The sequence below is a fragment of the Notamacropus eugenii genome, chromosome 4 (genome assembly GCF_028372415.1).
Source record: "Notamacropus eugenii isolate mMacEug1 chromosome 4, mMacEug1.pri_v2, whole genome shotgun sequence".
Taxonomy (NCBI): Eukaryota; Metazoa; Chordata; class Mammalia; order Diprotodontia; family Macropodidae; genus Notamacropus; species Notamacropus eugenii.
Window position 1 is genome coordinate 50,827,967 of NC_092875.1, and position 26,714 is coordinate 50,854,680.

Sequence of the window (26,714 nt, forward strand, 5' to 3'; positions counted from 1 at the left end):
CTCCCTGGAGCTTTTAATAATATTGACTATCCCTTCTTCTTGGACACTGACTCCTCCTTTGTATTAATTTCTGCCAGTCCTTCTCATTCTGTATTGGTTCATCATTGTAGTCCTTCTGTAGTCTCCTCTCCACACACAGTCTCTTGGACAACTCAGTAACTCCCATAGGCTCAAGGATCCTATCTACACAGACAACTCCCAAACCTATATGTTGTTGTTCAGTTGTTTCAACTCAGTTGTATCCGACTCTTCATGATCCCATTTGGAGTTTTCTTGGCAAATATACTGGAGCAGTTTGCCGTTTCCTGCTCCAGCTTATTTTACAGATGAGGAAACTGAGGCAAACCGGGTGAAGTGACTTGCCCAGGGTCACATAGCTAGTCAGTATCAGAGGGCAGATTTGAACTCAGGAGGATGAGTCTTCCTGATTCCAGGTATGCCAGTCTATCCATTGTTCCACCTAGCTGTTGTACCCATATAGGCAAACCTATACACTCAACCCTAAGCCCTGACCCAAACTCCAGTAACACATTGTCAACAGCTTGCTAGATAGCTCCTCCTGGAAGTCCTGCAGATATTTCAAATGTAGCGAACCTAAGACAGAAAGAAAGAGATGATTGATAGGGAGATAATGAAGATCAGAGACTGAGTGGAGTCAATGGTGGGGATAATTAGAGTTGTCAAAAAGTAGAATAATTTGTCTTAAGAGACAGTGGATTCTCCCTCCTTGGAGATCTTCAAGGAGAGGCTGTTGAAGACTATTTTTTGGATATATTGTAGTGGTGTTTCCCTCATATATGACTTGGACTAGATGATCATTGAGGTCCCTTCCAACTCTCAAATTTTGTGGACCATGAACCCAAGGCTTTTGATCCCAAGGCCAGTGATCTGTCATGCTGCCTGTACAGAATAGTTGATTACAGGAATGGAATGAGTTTGGCACAATGTTCCTTGGCTGTTCCTCTTCTCTCATTCTCCCTCATAAAACAAAGTGTTAACCTGGATTAGACCTGCTGCATGTTAATCCACCATGCAAACAGCTATTTATGTGGAAAAGATACAGAGACAAATCCTTGGAACAAGTTAACAATAATAAAGCAAAATAACATGGAAAGACGTTAAGATTCTGGTCTATTCAATGACTTTACTGGTGAAGAGTATCTCCCCCCTCTTGACAGAGAGATGGGTAAGGAATGCGGCATGTGTTGTCAAATACGGACAGTATATTGGATTCTTTTGCTTTATCTTACTTCCTTGTTGTGGGGAGGTTACCACTGGCGAAAGAGTTCTTTGGGAAGCACAGCAATGCAATTTGTGCCAAAGCATAAATAAAGTTTATTTAAAACATAGAAAAAGAAGAGTATCACAGTTTGGATGCAGTAACCACATGTGGAAAGTATTCACAGCAGAAAGTTCCCATATGTAACAACATTTTTATAGCAATACTTGTCGTATGGAACCACTGGCACTTATTGAGTAGAGGAGTGATGAGGTCAGACTTTCATCTTGGAAACATCACTTTGGCAGCTGGATGGAGGATATATTGGAAAGGGGAGAGATTTGAGGCAGGGGATCTAATTAGAAGCTGCTGCAATACTTAAGACAGAAAATGATCACGGATTGAACGATGGCAGTGGCCATTTGAGTGGCCACAGAAACAATAAGATGGAGCAGCTGATTGGATAAGTGGAGGGAGGGAGAATGAGGAGTCAAGGATGACATGACTAGAAAGATGGGGTGCACTTACTAGAAATAACAAAGTTTAGAAGAGAGGGTTTGGGGGGAATGATGGGTTCTGTTTGGGACATGTTGAGTCAGGGAGGTACCCATGGGAAAATGCTACTTGTATTCCCATCTCTTACTTATCTTGCTCTTTTAGAATAAGGTTCACCTTTCCAGAGCTACATTCCAGGCATGAGTTTCATCTCATCTAGTCTTAGTGAAGCCAATTAATTCAAATTTACCACCTTGCTTTAGGATCTCCAATTTACCTTGCTTGTTACCCACTTTTTTGTGTTTTTATAGACAGATATATCTGAGGTGGTAGATTTTTTCTTTTTTATTGCTTTCTTGGCATCTTTCTTGAATTGTTAGCTCCTGTAAATTTTTGCGCATCTCCACTGGGCTATTCTTCCTACACTTTTTTACTTTCTATAATATCCAACTTAGTAGAATACATAGTCTGTTTTCTCCCTTTTCTCTCTTCCCTTTTTTTATTATTTTATGTTTTCAGTTTTCTACAATCACTTCCATATACCTTAGATTTTTCCCCTTCCTCCCTCTCTATCCTCCCTCCCTCCTCACTCTCTCTCCAAGACAGTGTGCAATCTTATATAGGTTCTACACATACATTCCTGTTAAATACATTTTCACCTTAATCATGTTGCATAGAAGAATTAAAATGAATGGGAGAAACCACAAAACAAAACTAAACATAACATAACACAAGAGAAAATGGTCTGCTTCATTCTGCAATCCAATACCATAGTTTTTCTCTGCATGTGGAATGCATTTTGCCTCGAGTCCATTGGGAATTTTTTAGGTCCTTGCATTGCTGTGAATAAGTCTACCAGAAAAATTCCTTGCACTCTGTAGTTGTTGCTGTGTACAAAGTTCTCCTGGTTCTGCTCCTTTCACTCAGCATCAGTTCACGTAAGTCCTTCCAGGCCTCTCTGAAGTCTTCCTGTTCATCATTTCTTATAGCACAATAGTATCCCATTATATTCATATACCACTTGTTCAGCCATTCCCCAATTGATGGGCATCCCCTCGATTTCCAGTTCTTGACCACCACAAAGAGAGCTGCTAAAAATATTTTTGTATGTGTTCCCTTTCCCATTTTTATGATCTCTTTGGGATATAGTCCTAGAAGCGATATTGCTCGGTCGATGCTACATTTTTGTAGCCCTTTGGACATAGTTCCAAATTGCTCTCCATTTTAAAGCAATACCTTTAAAAAGTTATTATTTGCTTTTAACATTTATTTTTAAAACACTTTAACATTTTTTTTAATTTTGAGTTCCAAATTCTCTCCTTTCCTCCTTGTCCTTCTCCCACTCACTGGGAAGGCAAGCAATATAGTATCAGTTGTATATGTAAGTCATGCAAAACATATTTATATGTTAGTCATGTTGTAAAAAAAAAACAAGAAAAATAAAGTGGTAAAACTATATTTCAATTTACGCTCAGAGTTCATCAGTTCTTTCTCTGGAGGTGAATAGCATTTTTCATCATGAATCCTTTGGAATTGTTTTAGATCGTTGCATTGATCAGAGTAACTAAGTCTTTTATAGTTGATAATCCTTATAACATTGCTGTTACAGTGTACAATGATCTCCTTTTTCTGTTCACTTCAATTTGCATCAGTTCATATAGGTCTTCTTATGTTTTTCTGAAACAATCCTAATAACACAATAGTAGTCCATCACAATCATGTATCATGACTTGTCCAGCCATTCCTCAACTCATGGGCATCCCATCCATTTCTAATTCTTTACCACCACAAAAAAGGTTGCTATAAATATTTTTGTGCATATTGTACATAACCTTTTCCTTTCTTCTTTGATCTCTTTGGTATACAAACCTAGTGTTGGTATTGCTGGGTCAAAGAGTATGCACATTTTTATAGCCCTTTGGGCATAATTCCAAATTGTTCTTCAGAGTGGTTGGACCAGTTCACAATTCCACCACTGGTGCATTAGTGTACTTATTTTCCCTCATCCCTTCTGGTATTTGTCATATCTGATAGGTATGAAGTGGCACCTCAGAGCTGTTTTAATTTGCATTTCTCCAATCAATAGTGATTGAGAGAGAGTTTTCATGTGAATCTAGATAGCTTTGGTTTCTTCTTCTAAAAAATGCCTATTCATATCCCTTGATAATTTATCAGTTGAGGAATGGCTCTTATTTTTAAAAATTTGACTCCATTTCCTATGTATTTGAGAAAAGAGGCCTTTATCAGAGAAACTTGAGGTTAAAAAATTGGTAGTACTTCATTGTCTTTGGTACCTTTTATCAAAATGTAGTTTTCCTGATTATTTCTTTTAATTGAGTCTATTTTTTGCTTTTGCTTTGTCTGAGATCACGATTGTTACCTTTGCCTTTTTACTCCAGCTGACACATAATAGATTCCATTCCCTTTCCTTATTTTAACTCTGGTTATGTCTTTGTTTTAAGTGTATCTGTTGTAAACAACATATTGCTGGATTCTGGTTTCTAATTAATTTTGCTCTCCACTTCTGTTTATGGGTGAGCTCATCTCATTCACATTCATAGTTACTATTATTAAGTATGTATTTCCCTCCATCTTATTTTCTTCTGTTTTTTTTATCCTATCCCTCCTCACTTAATCAGCTCTTCCTTTTACCATCTCACCCCACTCCTTTCTATTTTCCCCTTCACCTCTTATTTCTCTTCTCTGTAAAATAAATTTGCATATCCAAATATATTGATGTATATATTCTTCCCTCTTTGGACTAATTCTGATAAGAATAAGGCTCAAGCATTGCTCACCAACCTACTCCTCCCTTCTCCTTCCTACTATAAAAGTTCTTCCTTTTGCTCCTCTTTTATGTAAAATAATTTCTCCCGTTATACCTCTTCCTTCCCCCTTCTCCCAGTGCATCCATCTTTCTCACCCCCTCATTTTTTGAGATCATCCCAATGTTACACTCCTACCATCTGCTCCTAAATGCTCTAATATTGATCACAGTCTTAAGAATTATGTGTATCATCTATAGGAATGTAAATAGTTTAACTTTATTGAATCTCTTAAGAGTTAGCTCTCTTTCATGTTGACCTTTTTATGCTTCTCTTTTGTTTGTCAAATTTTCTATTCAACCCTGGTATTTTCATCAGGAATGCTGAGAATTCTTCTATTTCATTAAATATTCATTCCCCCACCCATCCAAAGGATTACATCCAGTTTTGCTGGGTAGGTTATAACCTTAGCTCTTTTGCCTTCTGGAATGTCACATTTCAAGTCCTTTGCTCTTTTAGGATGGAAGCTGCTAAATCTTGTGTGATTCTGACTGAAGCTCCATAATATTTGAATTGTTTCTTTCTGGCTGCTTGTCATATTTTCTCCTTGACATGGGAGCTCTGAAATTTAGCTATAAATAATATTCCTGAGAGTTTTAATTTTGGTATCTCTTTCAGAAGGTGATTGATGGAGTCTTTCAATTTCTATTTTACCCTCTGGATCTAAGATATTGGGACAATATTCCTTTATAATTTCTTGAAATATAATGTTTAGATTTTTTTTTTATCATGGCTTTTAGGTAGTCCAGTAATTCTTATCATTTCTCTTAAACCTATTTTCCAGGTCAGTTGTTTTTCCAATGAGATATTTCACATTTTCTTCTTTTTTTCCCATTCTTCTGACTTTGTTTGATTGTTTCTTGCTGGTTTCCAATTACTCAATTCTATCTTTTAAGGAATTATTTTCTTTAGTGAATTTTTGTGCTGCTTTATCCATTTGGCCTATTCGGCTTCCCTAAGAGACAGTTCAGAATGTCCTCCTCTCTGGGGATCTAAGCACAGTTGTCCATTCATTCCAACTAAAGCCTCTATATAAAGAACCCTGATATCAACTGACAGAAAGCCAATACTTTCCTCTCCTGCTGATCTCGCCTTTTAAAAAGATTTGAGATCCCTGACATGGACCTTCTCAATGTCACTAAATGACTCTATGTCTCCAAAAATAACTTTCTTTTCAATCTCAGAGGGAAAAGTGGACTTCTTCCTTGCCAAGGGAAACCTCTTCCTCTGTATGCTTAACCCCATCCCACCACCATACTTTTTATGCTGGAAAAATTACTCACTGTGATTGTTTTCTGGGATTTCTCAGTCAGGATTCAGTGAAGGTCTTTTTTTTTTCTTTTAGTTCAGTTTGATCAGTCCTATTTTATTAGCTCCCTTCCCATCTTTCTTCTTTGTCAACCAAGAAGAAGAGAAAAAGAAGACTCATTAAAAATACAAAGTGATGCAAAACAAATTTCCACATTAGCTGTGTTCCAAAAAAGAAAAAGACAAGAGAAAGAAAGGGGAAAATATGCTTCAGTTTTCATTGGGTCCATCAGCTCTCTATCTGGAGGTGGGCAGCATCTTTCATCATGAGTTCTTTGGAATTATTGTTGGTTATTGTGTTGATCAGAGTTACCAAGTCTGTCCAAGTTATCTTTATAATATGCTATCACTGAGTAGATGGCTCTTCTGGTTCTGCTCACTTCACTTTGCATCAGTTCATGTGAGTCTTTCCAGGTTTTTTTGAAACCATTCCCTTCATTGTTGCATGCAGTACACTAGTATCCCATCATATTCATATAGTATAACCTGTTCTCCAATTAATGAGCATTCCCTCAGTTTTCAATTCTTTGCTACTACAAAAAATAATTGCTCTAAATATTTTTGTGTCTGTGGGCCCTTTTCCTCTTTATTTAATCTACTACTGCTAGTAGCAATATCACTGGGTCAAAGGGTATGTACAATTTAATAACTTTTTGACTAGAGTTCCACACTACTTTCCAAAATAGTAGAACTAGTTTACATCTCCATCAACAGTGAATTTTCCCACATCTCTTCCAACATTTGTCATTTTCCTTTTTTTCATCTTACCCAAATAGGTGAGTATGAGGTGGTACCACTGCATTATTATTAGTGATTTAGAGCATTTTAAAAAAAAATATGGCTATTGATAGCTTGGATTTCTTCCTTTGAAAATTACATATTCATTCAAATTACCTTTGACCATTTATAAATTGGAGAATGGCTCTTATTTTTGTAAATTTGACTCTGTTCCCCATGTATTTTAGAAATGAGACCTTTATCAGAAAAGTCACTGCAAAGATTTTTTTCTCCAGTTTCCTGAATTTCTTCTCATTTTAAATGCATTGGTTTTGTTTGTACAAAATCTTTTTAATTTTATGTAATCAAAATTATCCATTTTACTTCCTGTGACCCTTTCTATCTCTTGTTTGGTTTTAAACTCTTTCTCTACCCATAGATCTAACAGGTAACTTTTCACTTAAGCTATGAACCTTTATGTCTAAATCATGTACCCATTTTGAACTTATCTTGGCATACAGTGTAAGATGTTGGTGGATGCCTAGTTTTTTGCTAGATTGCTTTCTAATTTTCTAGTAAGTTTTTGTCATCAGTTTGTAAGGTCTTGCCCTCAATAGCTAGGACTTTGGATCAATCAAGCACAAGGTTACTGTGTTTATTTCCTTATGTGTTTTGTGTATCTAATATGTTCCATTGATCAACTTTCCTATGTCTTACCTAGTATCAAATTATTTTGACATGCTAAGTCTTTTTGGAGGAGTTTAGGAGACAGGGGTGCTCACTGTACATCTTTCTGCTACTTTACAACATTGATTTTGCCTCACAAAGGCAAAGAGGAGAAGGGGAGAAGATAATACACAAAAGAAATTGAAAAGAGGGAGGAAGATGAAGGTACCAGGTGTGTAGACATGGTTTTAAAGTCTAGAGAAAAATAGCAATGGGTCTGTGAGAATGAAGGCAGGACAGACTTGAATTTCCACAAAATGGAAGTTCTGGGAGAAACTCACTAACGGAATAAGGGGAGGAGATGCCAACCTTGCAGTGGTATATTTTAAGGTGAGTGAGCTGTGGTGGTTGTAGGCTATTCCAAGGTAAAATGATTCCAGCCACTAAAGAAAGTTCCAGAATGAGCCAGCAGTAGTTTTGAAATCCAGAAGCTGTCTGAACAGAGTGGAAGGAACAAAGAGGCTCATGGGAAGACTAATGCCTGATGGAATGGCATTTTTCCTGTTACCTCAATGCAGGAGCCTAGAGCAGAACATGGAAACTCGGTGAATTTGTTTCCTGGCATGCATGATGGAAGGGTCTATTTTAGAGTAGGCACATATACTTTATGACTGTTTCTCATATGCTTACTAGGTAACCAAGAAAAACTTTTTAGTTGGCTGCTGGGTTTGAACTAAGTATGCTTGCAAAAGGCTTCAGTGGAGGTACTTGACCTCTCTCCCTCTCCCTCAAAGCTATTGAATAGAGATGAAAAAGGACTGTTGTGGGGCCCCAGGGTGGTCAAGGTCCTCATGATTTCTCTTCCACTAGGGCCAAATGGCCATGAGCACATGGTTCCTCCTGTTCTTTGACTCATCAGGTTTGTTTTCTGAATGAATGTTGGAGTTGGAGTGGACCAGGTCATAACCTTGTAAGCTTTGTTGGAGGAACCATACAAGGTTCATTAACTGGAATCCACAGCAGAATGTGCCACAGTCACAGTAGCTGAGCTAGCATTTCCTTGAAAAGCAACCCACTTGACCTCACCCAAGAAGGTATTGAACTGGCAGTTGAGAGAGATATGTCCCAAAAATAAAGGAGTGGCACATTCATTGGTATGCCTTACTCAGAGGTTAACATGGTAGGAGGAATGTCTACAGTAGCTCCTTTAAATCTGAGCCTACTCTATCCAAGAACCAAGATAGCGGAGTTCTCTCTAGTTGGGGGAAGGCACATGGTGAGCAGAATGTGTTTTTACTTTAGTTCTTGATATATCTTCTGGGTAAACATCCCTTAGTTAAATCTACTTCATGCTAATTGTTTATCAATGGTACTGAGGAAATAACAACTGATTAGAATATGTTGAAGAAATAACTGATTAATTTATATTGGGAGAAATACACTAGGTAGAAGATTGAGCTAATAGGATTGATTGGAAATATGTGTCCAACCCCGAAGGAGTACCCCTAGAACCTGAAGGAGAGATGTAGCTCTGGGGACTTGACCAGACCACTAGAGGTGGATAGCCTTCAGAATTGTCTTAGATCATTGTATTGCTGAGAATAGCTAAGTCATTCACAGTGTAAGTCTTCCCAGCTTTTTCCGAAAGCATCCTGCTTGTCTTTTTTTTTTTAGCACAATAGTATGCCATTACAGTCATATAACACAGCTTGTTCAGCCATTCCCCAGTTGACTGACATCTCAATTTTCAATTCTTCACCACCGCTAAAAAAAGTGTCTATAAATCGTTTTCTACTATTGTTGCTGAAGCAAACTTTGGGTGATCTCTATTCAAGGATGTTGTAGAGAGGTGTCCTGGTCTGGTGAAGATTAGATAAAGTTCATACCAACCTGAAGTTTCAGAATACTCTTTCAAAAGGAGACATTAAAATGCAAGGAGACTTGGGCTTGGTTAACCATTATAAGAAAGAGGAATGAAATACAAGTGTTTCATCCATGGGGAGCACCCAACCCAGTCAGATACACAGAAAATGGTCCAAAGACGATTAAACTAACTTGTGGTGCTGAATCTATGACCAATGGATGCTCAAAAGTCAAAGAGATGAGTTGGACTCATCTTGGGATGGCTTCATGGAAGATTTGGGACATGAGCTGAGCTTTGAAGGACAAAAGAGCTTTCGTTAAGCGAAGGCAAAGGGGAAGGGGGGAAGAAAAGTTGAAGGACGTAGGGAAAAGAGAAAGAGCATATTGTGTGAACATTTGATTTAAAATTTCCTTTACCTCATGGCAATAGTAATCAACAGAATTTTGAGAAATTGTTTTTTTAATGTGTATTGACATTGTTTTATTTTATTTATTCATTTCCAATTACAGTATATCCCTACTATCTCCCATGCCCAGAGAACCATACCTCCTAATAACAAAAAAAAAAAAAAAACAGAAACAATTCAGAAATACAAGTTTGTCAACAGTGTCATATAGTATGTTTAATATTACATATTATAACAATATGTTCTAATTCTAATTAATAGTATCTTTTAACAGGAAAATCCTGGGGAGCCAGAAGAGAAATCTATGGCATTCCTAGCTGTGCCCAGGAGAGGGCAGCAGAACAATTCAAAGGTTGGTCCCATTGAGGTGGAGTGGATATGGGGAAGAAAGTGGAAAAGGGAGGGGAGGCAGGCTCTTCCGCCACTGTTGCTTGGGGGAGGGGACAATAGGGAGAAGGGGTACATGGGCGGGTTGCTTATGACTCAGCCCTGCCTGGCTCCTGACCCAAAGAGGTCCCAGGCAAGGTCTTTGTAACCCTGTGGGGTGCTGTCCTCAAGAAAGGACTGCTGACCTCGATCTCTTGGGGCGTTTAAACCCCAAATTGGAAACCGTTCTAATCCTGTGCCTCCTGCTTTTAAGTAGGTATTGATTGATTTGTTAATCCAGTCCCTTTTTGCAACAAGCACATCTGCAGGGGGTAGACAACCCAGCCTTTCCCAGGACTGATGTGTCCTCTCTGCACATTAAAGTTGCTGCAGGTGTCTTGTTAACTGGGGAAATCATCCTGGGACTAGCTAAACCAGGAACGGCCAGTCTGGCTGCCTGACCATTTTTCCATCTACCTAGCCCCCTTGAGACTTAACAGATATTTTTCATACATCGGTCTACTTGTACATCCCTGTGGCTCCCCTCTGCCAAGGAGAGGATGATTCTTATTAGCAGCACTATAGGGTACTGGACAGTTCTGGGATATTGGACTGGGAATCAGAAAGACCTGAGTTCAAATTCCACCCTGACAATTTTGCTTGTTGTGAAACCTTGGACAAGTTATTTAATCTCTTGATCTTGGTTTTCTCACCTGTGAAATGGGGATAATGGGGATAATATAGGTACCTCACAGGGTTATTGTGAGGATCAAATGAGATTGTGTGTATATATATATATATATATACACCACTTTACAAATCTTAAAAGATTTTATACATGCTGCTCATTATTTTATTTCCCTACCTGGAAAGCCTCTCAGTGCAAGTTAGTTGAAAATGAGTCACTGGAATTCAGAAGGAGGATGAGGGACACGTGTGTATACATACATATACATGTATAAATATACATATGTATATGGAGAGAGAGATTTGTTTAGTTGTTTTTCAGTTGTTTCTAACTCTTTTTGACCCATTTTGGAGTTTTCTTGGCAAAAATGCTGGAGTTGTTTTCCATGTCCTTCTCCAGCTCATTTTACAGATGAGGAAACTGAGGCAAACAAGATAAAGTAATTTGCCCAGGGTCACACAACTAGCAAGTGCCTGAGGCTGGATTTGAACTCAGGAAGGGATAAACGCACACATATATACATACATAAACTTGATGTACTGCTTTTGCTGTATGTACATATACACACACACATATATTTGTATCTATATGTATATACATACACACACATTTGGAAGTCATCTAGACCAAGAAGGACACATGTCAGGAGCTGGCCTGGAAGCCAGTCAAGCTTTGGTTCTTGTTCCCCCTCAGAGGAATACTAGCTAAGAAACCCTGGGCGAGTCACCAATGCCTCTCAGTGCCCTTCTCGACTTTCTGAAACCATAGATTGCAGAGAAGATCCTGCTCTGCTTTGGCAGAGGGAGTTTCTGTGAGTTCCTTCTACCAATGAAATCACAGATCCAGTCCCCATCCTTACCTGCCTTGAGGTGATCCCTGAGTCTCTGGATGCCATGAGATCTCTATGAGAGTGTAGAGAGATAGGACATAGCCTTGCGGGCCACCCACTGGTAGGGAGCAAGTCTCAGATAATGACCCAGCAAAGAAGACAAGAGAACCATGAAAGAAGGCAATAGCAAAAGCTGAAGGTACAGAGTGTCCAAGAGAAGCACTGTAGTCTACCATGTCCAATATTGCAGAGAAGTCAATTAAATATAAAGGCCATAGGGGCCTCAGCATCCTCATTTATACAATGAATGGTTGGCCCAGACGGTTAGTTCTTGCTCTACTATCCTGTAAGACCTTCCCCCACTCTTCCACTATCAACCCTTAGAACACAGAGATAGATATGACAATGCTGTCAATGAACTTACATTGCAGAGAAACCCTGGGCTTATTCTTCCAATTGACACTAGTCTTAGTAGCACTGGCTATATCTCTCCCTCAGGGTTTAGTGGGAATCCTGGGGGGCAATGGGGTGGCCTATGTCCCCATCTAGTGATACTGCCACAATATCATTTGCCAGTTTGAGTTCATATCTCCCTAGTATCACTCCATGATATAATCAATGAGCAATTAAAGTTACTTAGCTTTGTAAAAAGGATATTTCCTGAAACCTTCAAACCGGGAGCATACTCTTTGATCTATACCTCAGGCTGTGTGTGGGGAGTGTGGGCTTAACTTTGGAGTGGTAGCTAACAAACATTCCTCCCACCAAGTTCACTCCCAGTGTGGTATTGCCACACTGGCATTGCTGTAGCCAATGGGTGAGTCGTTCCTTTGTTTTCTGGATGTGGTGCTTGGACTCCTGGCTTAATTCACTACTTGGATGGGTCATGAAGTTCACTCCTTGGAGTTGTGCTGGCTGCTCATCACAGCTCACCTAAGGTGACTGTGGCACTGGATGTCTAGTGTCTCTCCTGTCCTTTTAAATTCTCAAGTTCACTCCAACTCCAATACTCCTTCACCGAAGATCAGGAAAGAATAAACATGACAGGGACAGAAGAAATAGCAGGGACATATGTTCATGGACCACACGTTCATGGACCTCACGTGGCAGAGTATATGAAGGGGAGATATGGTACAGCTGGAGTTGCTATCCCTACCCTCACCTAGAGACTTAACAGCATTCCCTCCTCCTTCAGTGCAAGGGAAGAGAGAGATTAAATTCCTAATTTGGAGCCTTTTATATACACACTCCCTTCCAATTTAGCATCCAATTAAAAGTCTTTCATCTTACTTTAAGGAAGCCGTCACAGGATGCCTTCTTGCATCCTCTGAAGTGGAGGGCAGGGCCCTCCAGTCTGAATTCTCAGAAGCAAACTCACCAAATCTCCCAGGTGGGTTGGCAGTAGGTAGACAACACTGTGCATACTTGAAGGAGAGGGGCCCCACTGGCCAGTCCCCTATTGAAAAACTCTAGGAAGGGGACAAATTTGTACAAATTATTATGATAGAATGGAATATGTATTAACAACAAAGGAGAGGTGAGTGTGGGGGTGGTGGCAATGCTTCTAGACATTTGAGAAGAGTCACAGGCAGCTTCCCATCTCATGAAAGAGACACAAACTGAAATGGATATTGAAGGAAGGAGGAGAAGACTTCCAAGACAGATGTGTTAGAGAGCAGGATGACAAAGGGTAAGAAAGCAGAGGTCATCTTGGCCAAAGTAGAGAAGAGAAATACTTGAAGCTTAAGACCATTTGGGGCCAGGGAGGGAACTGGGTAATGAGTTAGGGGTAAGCTGGAGAAAAGGACTCTCATTCTAGTTGGTGTGTGTGTGACTAAGGAAGTGAATCAATATGAATTTACTGAACACTATATGCCAGGTGCTCTGGTAGGTCCTAGGGATACAAAGGATCTAAGCAACGAGTAAAGTAAAAGTAAAAGTAAAAAAGTAAAAAAGTCCCCAAGGAGATTATATTCTGCTGGGAAGACAACATGTACATAAATAGGTACTATCTCTCTCTCCCTACCCCCCCATCTCCACACACATGTACATATACACATATATACATACATACATACATACACAAGCAATGGGGGTAATCAGTGGCATCAATCCTAATCTGTTGAATCAGGGCACTTTCCATGGGCAGGCACTTGGGTCTTTTTCCATTGGACATGTCCTCCAGCAAGGGATTAGAGAACATGCTCCATTGAAAGGGACCAAAGTTCATGTCCTTGGGAGCTTGGGGTGGGGGGGAACATGAGATAGTCTGGGGAGGGGATAGGGGAGGAAATGAATTATTTAGGAGGTGGTGTTTGAGGTGAGTTTTACAAAGAAAATTAGGGATTCTACAAAGTGGAGAAGAGGGGGGGAGTGAATTCCCCATATGAGGGACAACCTTCATGCAGAGGCAACAAGATGGTAGGTAAAATGAATATGACTTAAAGGGGAAACTCTGTCACAAATTTGATCCTTTGATCTTTTCATCAGAACCTGTCAAAGATTCAATCTTGGTGAAACTAGTCAGTCAGGTCCTGCAGTGTCATTAATGCTGATCTTCCAGGAAATATCTAAGGCAGGGTAAAATTTTAACTTTGGTGAGACTATAAAAACCTTGCCGACTATCAGGTAATTTTCTGAGCTGTGTTGCATAAAAACCAGATTGTAAGTTTCAACAGGGATCTAGCAGGAACCCTTACAGGAGTACCTGAGAGGGTGACCACCCATAAAGGAATGACTGTAACTGGAAACAGTAGTCAGCCCTTGGTGTGGGACAAGCTCAGGGGGTGACTGGTCAGGGATGACCCTCTACCCCTACTCCATTAGCTATGCAATTTAGGGATGAGTCCCTGCATCTAGACATGGTTGGATTAGATTTGAGCCTTGAGGTCAACAAAAGTGGCACAAGACTTTGGCTCTTGCCCTCCGAGTTTATATTCTAATTACATCAGACACAGAGTTATCAGTTAGCCTTTCCTGATTCCTCCACTGGTAGTACACCGTCTCCCATCACCTTGAATCTGTTTTTGCATCATATATGCATGGTATAGTATATACACATATATGTTTGTGTGTGTATATATGGATACAAACACACATGTACATACATACACATACTTAATATACTGCTTTTGTAGTATATATGTACATATATGTACACATACTTAAAAACACTCAACACATTATTTTCGTATATATGTACATATTGTCTTTCCCACATAAGGAACGGACAATTGAGAGGTAGGAGTTGTTCTTGCTTTGCTTACAGCACAGAAGGAAGGGGATGGAGTCAGCAGTGGGGTTTTTACTGCTTTCTGGCAGGCATATTTCACTCCTTGCAGAAGGAGGGTAGAAGAGAGGCTGGTCCATCCAGAATTCCTCTTCTCTTTTTCTCCCTTCTCCTCTCTCTCAAAGCTAGGAAAACCTGGATTAAAGTCCTGCTTCTAACACTAAGCTCTGTGAGCCAAGGCAGGGACTCAGCCCCTCAGGGCCGTATATGGACCGCTCTGTGTGTTTATCCTTTATTGCATGCCATCATGAAGACCATGCCATCAGAGAAATGATGATATGACTTGCACTTGACTTTGTTTTGAGTGAGGGAGGGCTGTGCAGTCTCACTTCTCCTCCAGAGCCACCTGAATCCAGTGACCAGATATTCATCAGGAAGACTGGAGATGACCCAGGATGAGGCAAATGGGTCACACAGCTAGTGAGTGCCAAGTGTCTGAGGTGAGATTTGAACTCAAGTCCTCCTGACTCCTGCACTGGTGCTCTATCCACTGCACCACTTAGCTGCCCCGAGCTGCTGCTGAGCTGAATTGGTAGAGAGGTGTTTTTCACCAAAATCACAGGTCCAGTCCCCTAATCCTTCCCTTTAAACATTTTTTTTTAATTATGAATTTAACCAATATCAACTAGCAAACATTTCAATCTATGAAGAACAGGATGAAAGGGTGCTTCATTATGGGTCTTCTGAAAGTCCCCACTGGTTACTACCACTTCCTTCTAATCTTACTGGAATAAGAGGTTACATTTTTGGATCTTCGAGATACCCCCCTGGGACAAAGTACCTGTTGTCCCAGACTCTAACGGGATGCAGGTATGGCAAAGCAAGGGGTGATTACAAAGGAGGGGAACAGACAATACCACCCAATATAAAAGTGAACACTCTCAGGAGATGGGGAGTCTAGATGACTTAGGGAAAGTCCCTTCCTTTCACTTAACCTAGCTCAGTCTTCTCCTCAGTTCTGGCTTTTCCTTGCCTTTCATGATGATGTTCCCTAACCATTTCAACCTCCCAGATCCTCCAACCTCATGACCTGATCTTCCACCCTAAGCCTCAGTCACGCACAAGATCAGTCACATTTTGATTCTCACCATTACCCACCAATGTTCCACTTCCTCCATCAAAGACTTGACATTTCTCTGACTATAACTTATCATTCCATCTCTCCTTATGCCTCACCCCTCCTAAACCTGTTCTTTGCCCTCAGCCCAACCTTCAATTTCTCCACCCTTCAGTACTTTCTCAGGACATCGTTTCTTATGAATTTAATTTTCCTTCTTTCCCAGTCTTGATCCTAGAGTTAAAAAGTTCTCCACACTCGTCTTTTCTCTCAAGGGGAAATACAGACAAGCAAGATATCTTTGAAAGTTGCACATTTAATTTATGATATTATGATATTACATTTTATATGTATATATATAATACTTAATATGTATACTTAAAAGGAAAAGCAAGGAATATAAAAAAGATTCACAACTTTATAGCCAATCCTCCAATCCTCCTTTTCTTTTCTACTTTGTATATGGAAATATTTATTTGGTGTTTGTTTAGTTCAGAATAAAAAATATAAAATTATTTTAAAAAACCAAACCACAGTGGGTTAGAACCAGATTGTGGCAGCTTTCCAATGGTAGGTTCCGGAGTTTGAGTTTCATTCTGAAGACAGCTTTAACCTTCATTCCCACAACTTCCGTTTGTCTCCCTGTTTGCCGCTTAAGATATGGTTCTGGGTGTTTCAGTAGAAGGGTTTGAGAAAGTGTCCTATCATAACCACATTACTTGTTTGGAAACTACGAGTCAAGCCTAACCCATGCCTTTTCACATGGAAAACGATCCCCAACGTCCTCAAAGACTGGGCATGATAAACGCTGTCAACCTCTTCCTTGAATGTAATTAGCCAAAGCACCCAGGGGAAATCTCCACTCAGTTCGAGGCAAATTTGTTTAAAGAGTAGTTGCCAAATACTCTAGTACACCCACATCTCCTTTTGTGTTCAATGGGATCTTTTTTTTCAGTTCAACAGAACTAATATTTATTAAGCATCTACTATATGCAAGACCCGTTAAGTGCCAGCATTAAAGAAAAAAGAGTGCTAGTTTCTGCCCTCAGGGAGCTTATAATCTACTGGAGAGGGAGAGAAGGAATATGATCCCTTATGTGTATTACAGGCATTGAAGGGGCGTGGCACTGCATTCACCTTCTCTGTGTCTGCTATGACATTCTCCCAAAATTCCAATTTGTTGTTTGCTCTTTGGTTCTCACAGAGGACCAAGACATCAAGGAGATGATATCATGGCTTACAAATGAATTGGTAGGGCTGTGTGCAAGTCACCAGCCCCACTTCCTCCTCTGGAGCCTCCGGGGTCCAGTGACAAGATATAGATCAGGAAGACTGTAGATGGCTCCCAGGAGGCAAAGGCAATTTCAACATGGAGGAGGTCTACAGTGAAATGGGTCCAGGGTTCTGTCCCAGGTAATGGGCCATCCAATGAGCTTGGCAATGATTACACAGGAATGCCTGGATCATGCCAACAAACAGAAGGTTTTCTGAGCAGGACAGGAAGCATGAACACTATACTACTGCAACTCATGGTCCAAGTAGTAATCCTGGTATAAAGGAAATACATGATTACAGTTCGGACTATAGCTCTTGAATTCTTAGTGGTATATCTCTTATTTAAAAAATTAGTCATAAGAAAACAATGAATGGAAAAATAAGTTTTATTAATATCTTTTGTTTTTCCTTCAGCTAGATTTCCCCATGTATCCTTCCTCCTTCCTTCTCCCAGAGTCAGCCCTCATAACAAGGAATTTTAAAAAAGAAAAAAGAAGAAAAATTTATTAAGATCAATCAATATGTTGACAAAATCTGACCTATGTGACACTCTATACCTATGGAATACTGACTTCAGCAACAGAGCAGAAAAAGGGGACTTCTAGTATTTTTTCAATGGGGCCCAAGTATGTTCTTCATAATTTTACAACATTCAATTTCAGTTGTGTTGTGATACCATTAACTCTTAAACATGAAACTTTTACTAAATAAAAAGACAAAAGTAGGAATAATAAAATTTAACATTTATACCACAGAAGACAAAATCAGGAATATGTAATATTACATATGTAATATTAATAATAATTATATAATAATAATTAATAACATGTAAATCAGGAAATATAAGATTCCATCTGTTAATTTAGGTCACATTCTCCTTCCAAAGCACATGATTTTGTATGGGCATAGACTTGGGAATCTAAGCGCGTAAGGCTATTCAGGACTCTGAACTATAAGGCCTAGGAGCCTGTGTTCTCTTTAAGGGACAGTTTGTACCACACATCATCTACTGGGTGGGATACACCTTTCCTGAACTGCTCTGCTTCTCTCAGGGGACTAAAACAGTGTTAAGCAGCAGTGAGCCTTGGATATGCTAGGCTTCCTGTGGTCAGTTCCATTGGCTAGGTTCTGAGGCAGTGTTAGTCTCTCACAATGAAAAGCAGTTCCCTTTAAACCTGAGATCTGCAAAAGCTGTAACAACCTGCTCTCTATGGGTGTAGTTTCCCCTCTGTTAAGGGTTAGCAGACAGCAAAGAAAACTTTTCCCAGGTCAGTTCTTCAAACAACATAGGATGCTGCTTTCTCATTCAGGTCCCATCATCAACACAGTTCCTCCAATCAGATCAGCTCCCCATACCAACTGTAGAGCATTGCTTGCTTCTAGTCAAATGGCCTTGGCTTTTTTTTTTTTTTTTAGCTCTTTTGGTTTCTGTGTTTTGTCCTTAATTTTTATAAACAGTTTCTCTTGCCAGCTTCTCTGTCTTTTTAAACCTCACAAACAGGGTCTTTAATCATACGTTAAAAAATTCCAAATCACATTTCTGTCAGATGTGCTACAAAAAATTAATATACAACATAGTCTCAGGGTCCAAAACAATTCTTTCATTCAAAGTTTTCCAACAATAGGTTTCCAAGCCCTAAAAAAAAAAATAATCCCCTGTAAATTAGCTGTTGGGAAACTGAATTAGTCATCTTTACAATCCTTCAGTACTTTGGCCTCTGAACAGCATGCTTCCACTCCAGTCCTCTCAGGACTTTGGGTCTTTCCTGAAGTCCCTTGTTTATCTTCCAGATACCTTTATTTACTCAAAGCCAGTATCTGTTCACCTTCCCTTTTCAGTAAATAAAATAAGGGGAAGTATCTTCCACATATATGGTATGTATATGAATAAGACAAAGTAAAATGTGATAGGTATTTTAGAGAGATTTTGACAAAGCACTCTAAGAAAATCTCAGTAGGCAGAAATACTTTATACTCAGGGGAGATTGAGGAAGGCTCCCCTCAGGAAGAAGGAGAACCAAAAGTTAGAGGTAAGAAGGGAGCACATCCCAACCCTGAGGGGGACAGTCTCACAAATGGGCAGAAATGGCCAACCCAGTCCACTTTGGATGTCAGGGTTGTTGTGAGGAGGAAATGAGATAACTGTAAAGCATTTAGCACAGTTCCTGGCACATAGTTGGTGCTAAAATCAGTTTCCTTTTCTGTATAACAAAAGGATTGGATGAGATGGCTCCTTAGGTCCCTTCTGGGTCTATATCTATGATCCTATGATAAGTCCTGGGTTTTTCCAAAGATGAACAGGACTAGACGGCTGCTGCTGTTCCTTTCAACTCAAATTCTTTTGATTCTTATATCTATACATGTTGCTTTTTGCCAATAAAATATAAACTCCTTTAGGGCAGGAATTGTCTCACTTTTGTCTCTGTATCCCTAATGCTCAGCACAGTGTCTGGCACACAGTAGGCATTTAATGTTTGTTAAATGAGTGAGAGTTAAGACTGAAAAGATAAGAGAGGGGCTGGTTTGTGAAGGACCAAACATTGGACAGGGCAACTGGGCCTGGAATCAGAAAGACCTGAGTTCAAATGTGACCTCAGACACTAACTAGCTGGGTGATCTTGGGCAAGTCACTTAATCTGGTTTGCTTCAGTTTCCTCATCTGTAAAATGATCTGGAGAAGGAAATGTAAAACAACTCCAGTATTTTTGCCACGAAAACCCCAAATGGGGTCACAGAGTCAGACACAACTGAAAACGACTGAACAACTACAAAAAAGCCCAATGCTAGCCAAGTGAGTTTGAATTTCAGTCTAGTAACAATAGGGGAGCACATAAGGCTTTTGTGCAGAGAAATAATTTATTTGGATCTATGTATGAGGATGATTTTGTTGGCCAACAGCAGGACAGAAGAGAAAGAAAAAAGACGGTAGGCCAAAAAAAAGTCTTTTGGAGGCTATGACAATATCTAGGAGAGGAGAGATGAAGAACCCTGGACCACAGTAGCACCTTTCCCATGAGTCAAATCCATGGATCTCTAGAGTAAAACTAAGCATTCAGGAAATCCCAGCCCAAGCATTGGCTGAAAATTCTAAAGGGATTCCTCATTTTTCTTCCAAACACTGTCAGCTATTTTCTCTGTGGTGTGGTGGTTGGAATGCTGGACTGGGACTCAGAGGACCTGGTCTTGGATACTGTCGGAAACTAGTTGTGTGACCATGGACTTAACTTTCTAGAACCTGTTTCATCTATAAAAACAAGGATGATGATACTTGGGAGTATCCATCTCATAGGGTTGTTGTAAGGTTCAAATGAGATAACATATGGAGGGCGCTCCAGAACTTAAATCTTAAGTAAATAGATAAATAAATGAATGCCAATTTATTTTTAATAATCCTTGACCTGGGGGATGGAGTGAGATACGGATGACAATCTGTACCTCAGCCACAACAGGGTGAGAGGCTGGGTGGGTCCGAGTTCGAATCCTGCCTCAGATCCTTGATAGCAGGGTGGTCCTGGACAAGTCACTCCATTTCCTCTCAACCTCAGTCTCCCTTACCTTTAAATACCCCTACCTCACAGAGCAGTCAGTGGGAAGGATCTAATAAGAAAATACATGGAAAGTGATTTACAAACCCCATCATTCCTATGAAGGCAGGTCTTTTTTTTCATTTTCTGCATCTTTCTCATAAAAATCAAAGCGGGGGGATCTTTTTCTTTCTCTTCCTCAGTCCTCCTCCTTTCTTGGCACTCCAGGATTCCGTCCCAAGGTTCAATTCATTCATGTTTTCCTTCCATCCTTGGACCGAATTCCTCGGAGAATTAAAGCTTCCACGGCGCCCTCCTCTCAGCAATTCCTCGCACACCTACAAGGTGGTGCGGTGACTGGAGCTCTGGCCTGGGAGTCACAAAGAGCTGAGTTCGAATCCTGCCTCAGATGCGCGGTGGCCGTGCGCTCTCTACTAAGACACCTGAGTGCGTGAAATGAGATGGAAAGCGCTTTATCTGGGACCCTAGGCCCTGGGCTCAAGATCTGCCGCGGCCACTACCGCCTGTGTGGCCTTGGGCCGCATTCCCGCGTGGGCCCAGAGAGCCTCTCTAGGACGCCCGGCCCCTCCCAGCTCCAAGGAGCGGCTCCCGAGACCCCCAAGACACAAAGACGGAGTCGGCGTGGCAGAGATCTCGCGAGGCTCGGCGGGAGGATCTAGAGCCAATGGCTGCACTTGCTGCTGGATTTCTGCCGCGTGATTGGCCACTTTGGCCGTGATTGGTTTCTCTAGTATCTGGCTGAGAACGTAAGGGGCGGCACCTCGGAGGCGATTATGGTCTGTGATTGGCCAATAAGGATCTGGGAGCGGAACCAATACCTGGCAGGACTCACGCCGCCATTGGTCCCTACTTCGGAGAGGGCGGGATAGCCTCGAAGGAGGCGTGGCCTGGACCGGGATCCGGGAGTGGGGAGTCTTTGGCTTGAGGAAAGCTGGGAGCCAGCGCGGACCTTGGTGAGTGCGGGGCCCGCGGGCGGGGAGAGGGCAGACCCGGGCCGGGCTGGCCCTCGTGGTGGGGAGCCCGAGGAGGCGGAGGAGGGGCCTGTGGGAGAGGGGGCCTGACGGGGTCTGAGGCTGTTTAGAGGGGGAGGGGAGAGGAGGGGGTCTGGCAGCCGGGTCTCCAGACATCCGGGGGAGGTGGGGGTTGGCAGAAGGGGTTAGCCGGGGCCCCAGGGGTGGCTGAGGCTAGAAGGAGTGTCGGAGGGTCTGGGGGGATATTGGGGGGGTCTAGCATAAGGGTTGACTGAGGGTCTGTGTTGGGGGATCTGACGGGAGGCCTGGCTGAGGGTCCGTGTGTGGGAGTGGCCAGAGGCGTGTCTCCGGGTCTGCGGGGGCTCTAAAGGAGGTTATTGGGGGGTCCAACAGAAGACTCGGCTGAGGGTCTGTGGGGTGGGGGGAGCTGGGCAGGAGAGGAGGTGCCTAGGCGGAGGCGGGGGGTGTCTGGTCTCAGGAGGCAGTTGATGAGAAGGAAGGGTGTCGGTGGGTACTTGAGTGGGGGTCGTTAGACGAGGCTCCTCCCGGGAGAAGAAGGGGAGAACCCAACGGAGCTTGAGGCTGGAAGGAGGCCCCTGGAGCCAGGCTTGGGGGGGTGGGAACCCGGTTGTGCCTCCTCAGCTTTGTATTGTGTGGGAATGGTGGGGTTGGGTTTCCTGTCCTTTAAGTCTGGGGAAGGGCAGGGCCTCTACTTCAAAGACTGTCCCCTGAAAAGGGCGTTAATGATTACCCGAACCTTGGCTGAATCCACCATTCCGGGCTGCGGTTTCTGTGTTTGACTTCCCTTATCTGTGTGTTCCTGGGCTTTGGCCCCAGAGTGGGGCTTAGTCAGCGCCTGCGGAGGTAGATGAAATATCCTTATTGCCTTTCCCACGTGGCCCTTCCTCTGTTCCTCTGGAGGGAAAGCATTCTTAAGCTGTGGAATTGGAAGCGGCGCCTAAGAGGTCAGCCCGAGACAGAAGGTTGCGTCCTGCCTCCTGTACTTAGTAGCTTGTGGGACCTCTGCCAACTTTCCTCCTATGTGAAATGGGGATAATAATGGCACCTCCTTTGTGAGGATCAAAGGAGTTTATATAGGTAGAAGTCATTCTGAAGTGTTATATAATGCTAATCCATCATCATCTGGTCCTGCCTCTTCATTTTATAGATGAGGAAACAGGATCAGAGAAAGAGACTAGCTGAAAGTCATATAGTCAGTCAACAAACGTTATGCCTGTGATGTGGTAGTGGGGTTGGGATTCAGAATGTGATCCTCTGATTGTTCTGAAAAATAATCAGAATATGCTTTGTGGATGAAAAAAGAGGCTCTAGTCCTAGAAAACTAACTCTTGTTGTGCTCTTGCTCTGTTTTCTTTTAGAGTGCAGGGAACAATGTCGGTCACCAGCCATGAGACTAGGAAGTCTCGATCCAGCTCTGGCTCCATGAACATACAGATTTTCCATAAGCCCGGCCATGCAGACAGCCTCTTGACCCACTTGAACTTGCTGCGCCAGAAGTGCCTCTTCACTGATGTGGTGCTCAAGGCTGGCAGTGGGGTTTTCCACTGCCACCGAGCTGTGCTGGCTTCTTGTAGCTACTACTTTGAGGCCATGTTTGGAGGGGGCCTGAAGGAGAGCAGAGAGGGTCATGTGGACTTTGGGGACAGGCTGCATCCAGAGGTGTTGGAGCTATTGCTTGACTATGCCTACTCAGCCAGGGTGCTCATCAATGAAGAGAATGCAGAGTCTCTGCTAGAGGCCGGGGACATGCTGCAGTTTCATGACATCCGGGATGCAGCTGCAGCCTTTCTGGAGAAAAATCTGCACCCGACCAACTGTCTTAATATGCTGGCCCTGTCTGATACCTTTAACTGTGATAGGCTGTTTGAGTTGTCCTGGAGAATGGCTTTAGCCAACTTTGCTTCTTTGTACAAGTCTGACGATTTCCTGAAACTCCCCAAAGGGAGACTGCTGGAGCTGGTGCAGAGTGAAGACTTGGAAGTGGAGGAGGAAAGCCTGGTCTATGAAGCAGTCATCGGGTGGATCAAGTATGAGCTGTCTGCCCGGCATGACGACTTGCCAGAGCTTTTGCGTTCTGTGCGCCTGGCACTTTTGCCTGAGGCTTACCTCAAAAACCAGGTGGCTCTAGAAGAGGTCGTAACGAACCACAAACTTGGAGGGGAGATCGTGGCAGACGCCATGCGCTATAAAATGAGGCTCCTGCAGAATGATGGGCTAGTGACGGGCTTCTGTGCCCGGCCCAGGAAGGTCAGCCAGGCTCTCCTGCTGCTCGGGGGTCAGACGTTCATGTGTGACAAGATTTATACACTCGACCAGAGAACCAGCAACATCATCCCTAGGACAGACATTCCTAGTCCCCGGAAAGAATGCAGCGCTTGTGCCATTGGCTGTAAAGTCTATGTCACTGGTGGCCGGGGTTCTGAAAACAGCGCCTCCAAAGATGTGTGGGTGTATGACACCCTTCACGATGAATGGGCCAAGGCTGCCCCGATGTTAGTGGCCAGGTTTGGCCATGGTTCAGCTGAGTTGGCTCATTCTCTCTATGTAGTTGGGGGCCACACAGCTGTGAATGGTTCCTTTCCAGCCTCCCCCTCTGTGTCACTTAAACAGGTTGAACATTATGACCCGCAGACTAACAAATGGACTTTGGTGGCTCCACTCCGGGAAGGGGTAAGCAATGCTGCCGTGGTTGGGGCAAAGAAGAAGCTTTTTGTTTTTGGTGGCACCAGTGTTAACCAGATTCATCTCCCCAAAGTGCAGTGCTTTGATCCTTGTCAGAACCGCTGGACAGCGCCCACCACCTGTCCTCAAGCTTGGAGATACACTGCAGCTGCTGTGCTGGGCAGCCAGGTGATTGTGATTGGGGGTGACACAGAGTTCTCAGCCAGTTCTGCCTACCGCTTCCACAGTGACACCTTTCAGTGGTCTAAGTTTGGGGATGTGACAGCCAGAAGGATTAGCTGCCGAGCAGTCACCTGTGGAAATAGACTCTTCGTGGTGGGGGGCTACTGTGGGACCCAGCGCTGCAAAACCCTTGATTGCTACGACCCTTCCTCAGACACCTGGAGCAGCATCACCACCGTACCTTATTCCCTCATCCCCACAGCGTTTGTCAGCACCTGGAAGTATCTGTCTGTTTGAAGATCTCCCCTGCAGGAGAGGGAAATGAGAACGGTAAATACCAGTCTTTCCTAGTTAAGCCTTGGCTAGAGCTCCCCCTTGTTTGCCAAACATGATCACAGGCCTGTAACAAGACAGGACCAAGATGGTGACGTGGGCTCTTTCTACAGCAATTCACTGAATTACTACTTTCTCAGTTCCTGCTGTGGTTTTGCTTTCACTTAAGTCTCCTGAACTATATTTAGATCTCCTTAGCTATGGATTTTTGAAGTGTGGTTGAGATTAAGTGTCATCAGGAACTTGGGCCACTTTGTAAAACTACACATGCATAAGCTGCTTTCCTCTAAAACAAATTTATCTAACCATATTGCACAGGTCTTCAGGTTCAGGGTAGACAAAACCGGTCTCATTATAGGAAACCTCAGTAATACCGCAGGGATTGGGCCGTGAAAACAGAAGCTGAGATTCAGTCTGGTTCATCCATATGATAACCAGAGGTTGTCTAATGCTAGTGTGGCCTAAGATGGCTTTTCTTGGATGTGCCCCTCATGTGCAGCTATGGGACTTTGTGGCTTTTTCACAGCTCACTGGCTCGATTACATTGACCTTAAACCTTCTAAGTGCTTCTTACTCATGGCCCAGACAGAACCTCTAATTTCTTAATGAGCCATGAATTACATTAGAGAAACTTTAGTGTGCTTCCAGGGTATCATACATGGATGAATTATTTTGTGTCACAGCAGGATAGGACCTGATCTTCTCAGGGCCAAGGGCAATTAATTTTAATTTTCTTTTGAAAAACATGAAAGCTTTTTCCTTGGAAAGGAAAGGACCTTGCCAGGTATTTTCTGTATATCTTATGGCACCCATCTCAGTGCTGTGCACCTAATAAATACTTTATGAATTGAAAACATCTGCCTAGACATACTAAAAGGAGAAAGTCCAGTCCTCTTAGAATTCGTATTGGAATTTGTTCTACATGTTTGCTGTAACTAATGATGCTTTCCTTTATTCCCAACAGGAGGCCTGGGGTCTACTCTCAGTTTCTTGCTTCAGAGGATCCTCTTCAGCAGCCAAGTGTTGTCTACTCTTGGAATGTCCTGTTGGCACCAGAATCCTGCCTAGCCGTTGGGAGGGTGGCATCTGTGGTGTACGTGGCTCTGGGATCGCAGGATGAAAGTGGGCTCACCACCTAATGAGTAAAACTATTGACTTATGTTGGTTATGTAGATTTGGGACAGATGCAATGAGCCCAGATTGCTGGTGAATGAAGGGGCTAGAGACCACAGTGCAGGGAGCACAGCCCCTGGGAGATATGGTCATTGTCATGGAGTGCTCACTCCTATTATTGCTGAAGCTTGACAGCTGGTGAAGCAGAGGCTGACATTTTAACCAATACACCAGTACCTCCCTTTCAAAGAGAGGTGCTAGTCCCATCGTTGTCACTGATTACAGCCTTTCTGTGCTCTGAGGCCAGTCTTAACCTCTTCAGAATCTGCTTTGTTGGTGGTAACACATGTTGGTGGATTTGGGCAGTGAAGAATGTTAACTAGTATCAAGCCTCCTTGTGCACATGGTGAACGACCAGGTCGAAGAGTCCTGTTTTAGGTCCAAAAGGAAGTGACACTGAAATGACAGCTGACTTCAAGTGACTTGAAAATTAGCTGGAGGCAGTTCGCAAAGAGCTCCACAGTGGAAGCATCTTTAGAATCTGTGTGTCGCTTTCTAAGATCAGGCATTTGAAGAAGACCTCCCTTTTTTGGTAGTATGAGGCTTAGTAACTGTAACCATTCCTAAAGGAAAAAAAAAAGTCTTCCCTAACATTTTTCTGTCTTGTTTAGTTCCTTTGGTATTTTCTTGACTTTTATGGAGTTTTTATTCTGGGTCTGTAGTAACTTTTAATTATTAATTAACTGCATCCTTTATTTAAAAAACTATTAACTGCATCATTTATTTAAAATTTAAAATATCTGTGTTTAGTCTGTGGATAAACTTTTGGTTTTTTAAAATCAATTCCAAAGTTGCCTTAATAAAACCAAGTCATGAGAGAAAA

At 42.3% G+C, this 26,714-nt stretch overlaps 1 protein-coding gene and 1 long non-coding RNA gene across 3 annotated transcripts; one reads left to right on the forward strand and one right to left on the reverse strand.

Moving 5' to 3' along the window:
- Positions 1-17,372: 17,372 nt before the first annotated feature.
- LOC140499431 (uncharacterized) lies at positions 17,373-21,189 on the reverse strand. Its single transcript, XR_011965445.1, has 2 exons — positions 20,637-21,189; positions 17,373-18,640 (listed from the first exon to the last, which is right to left on the reverse strand). It is a non-coding gene; the product is annotated as an uncharacterized lncRNA (long non-coding RNA).
- Positions 21,190-21,402: 213 nt separating this feature from the next.
- LOC140499432 (ectoderm-neural cortex protein 1-like) lies at positions 21,403-26,714 on the forward strand. 2 transcript variants are annotated; one of them, XM_072600828.1, is made up of 3 exons: positions 21,403-21,502; positions 22,900-24,715; positions 25,683-26,714. In XM_072600828.1, exon 2 carries the CDS (start codon positions 22,913-22,915, stop codon positions 24,680-24,682), a length of 1,770 nt encoding a protein of 589 aa, XP_072456929.1. In that variant the 5' UTR covers positions 21,403-21,502; positions 22,900-22,912; the 3' UTR covers positions 24,683-24,715; positions 25,683-26,714. The 2 variants fall into 2 exon arrangements, with proteins under 2 accessions (XP_072456929.1, XP_072456930.1); XM_072600829.1 differs by lacking the exon at positions 21,403-21,502 and adding an exon at positions 22,030-22,384.

Excerpts from the sequence above, each read along its gene's own strand:
- LOC140499432 (XM_072600828.1), top strand. The coding sequence starts at position 22,913 with ATGTCGGTCACCAGCCATGAGACTAGGAAGTCTCGATCCAGCTCTGGC.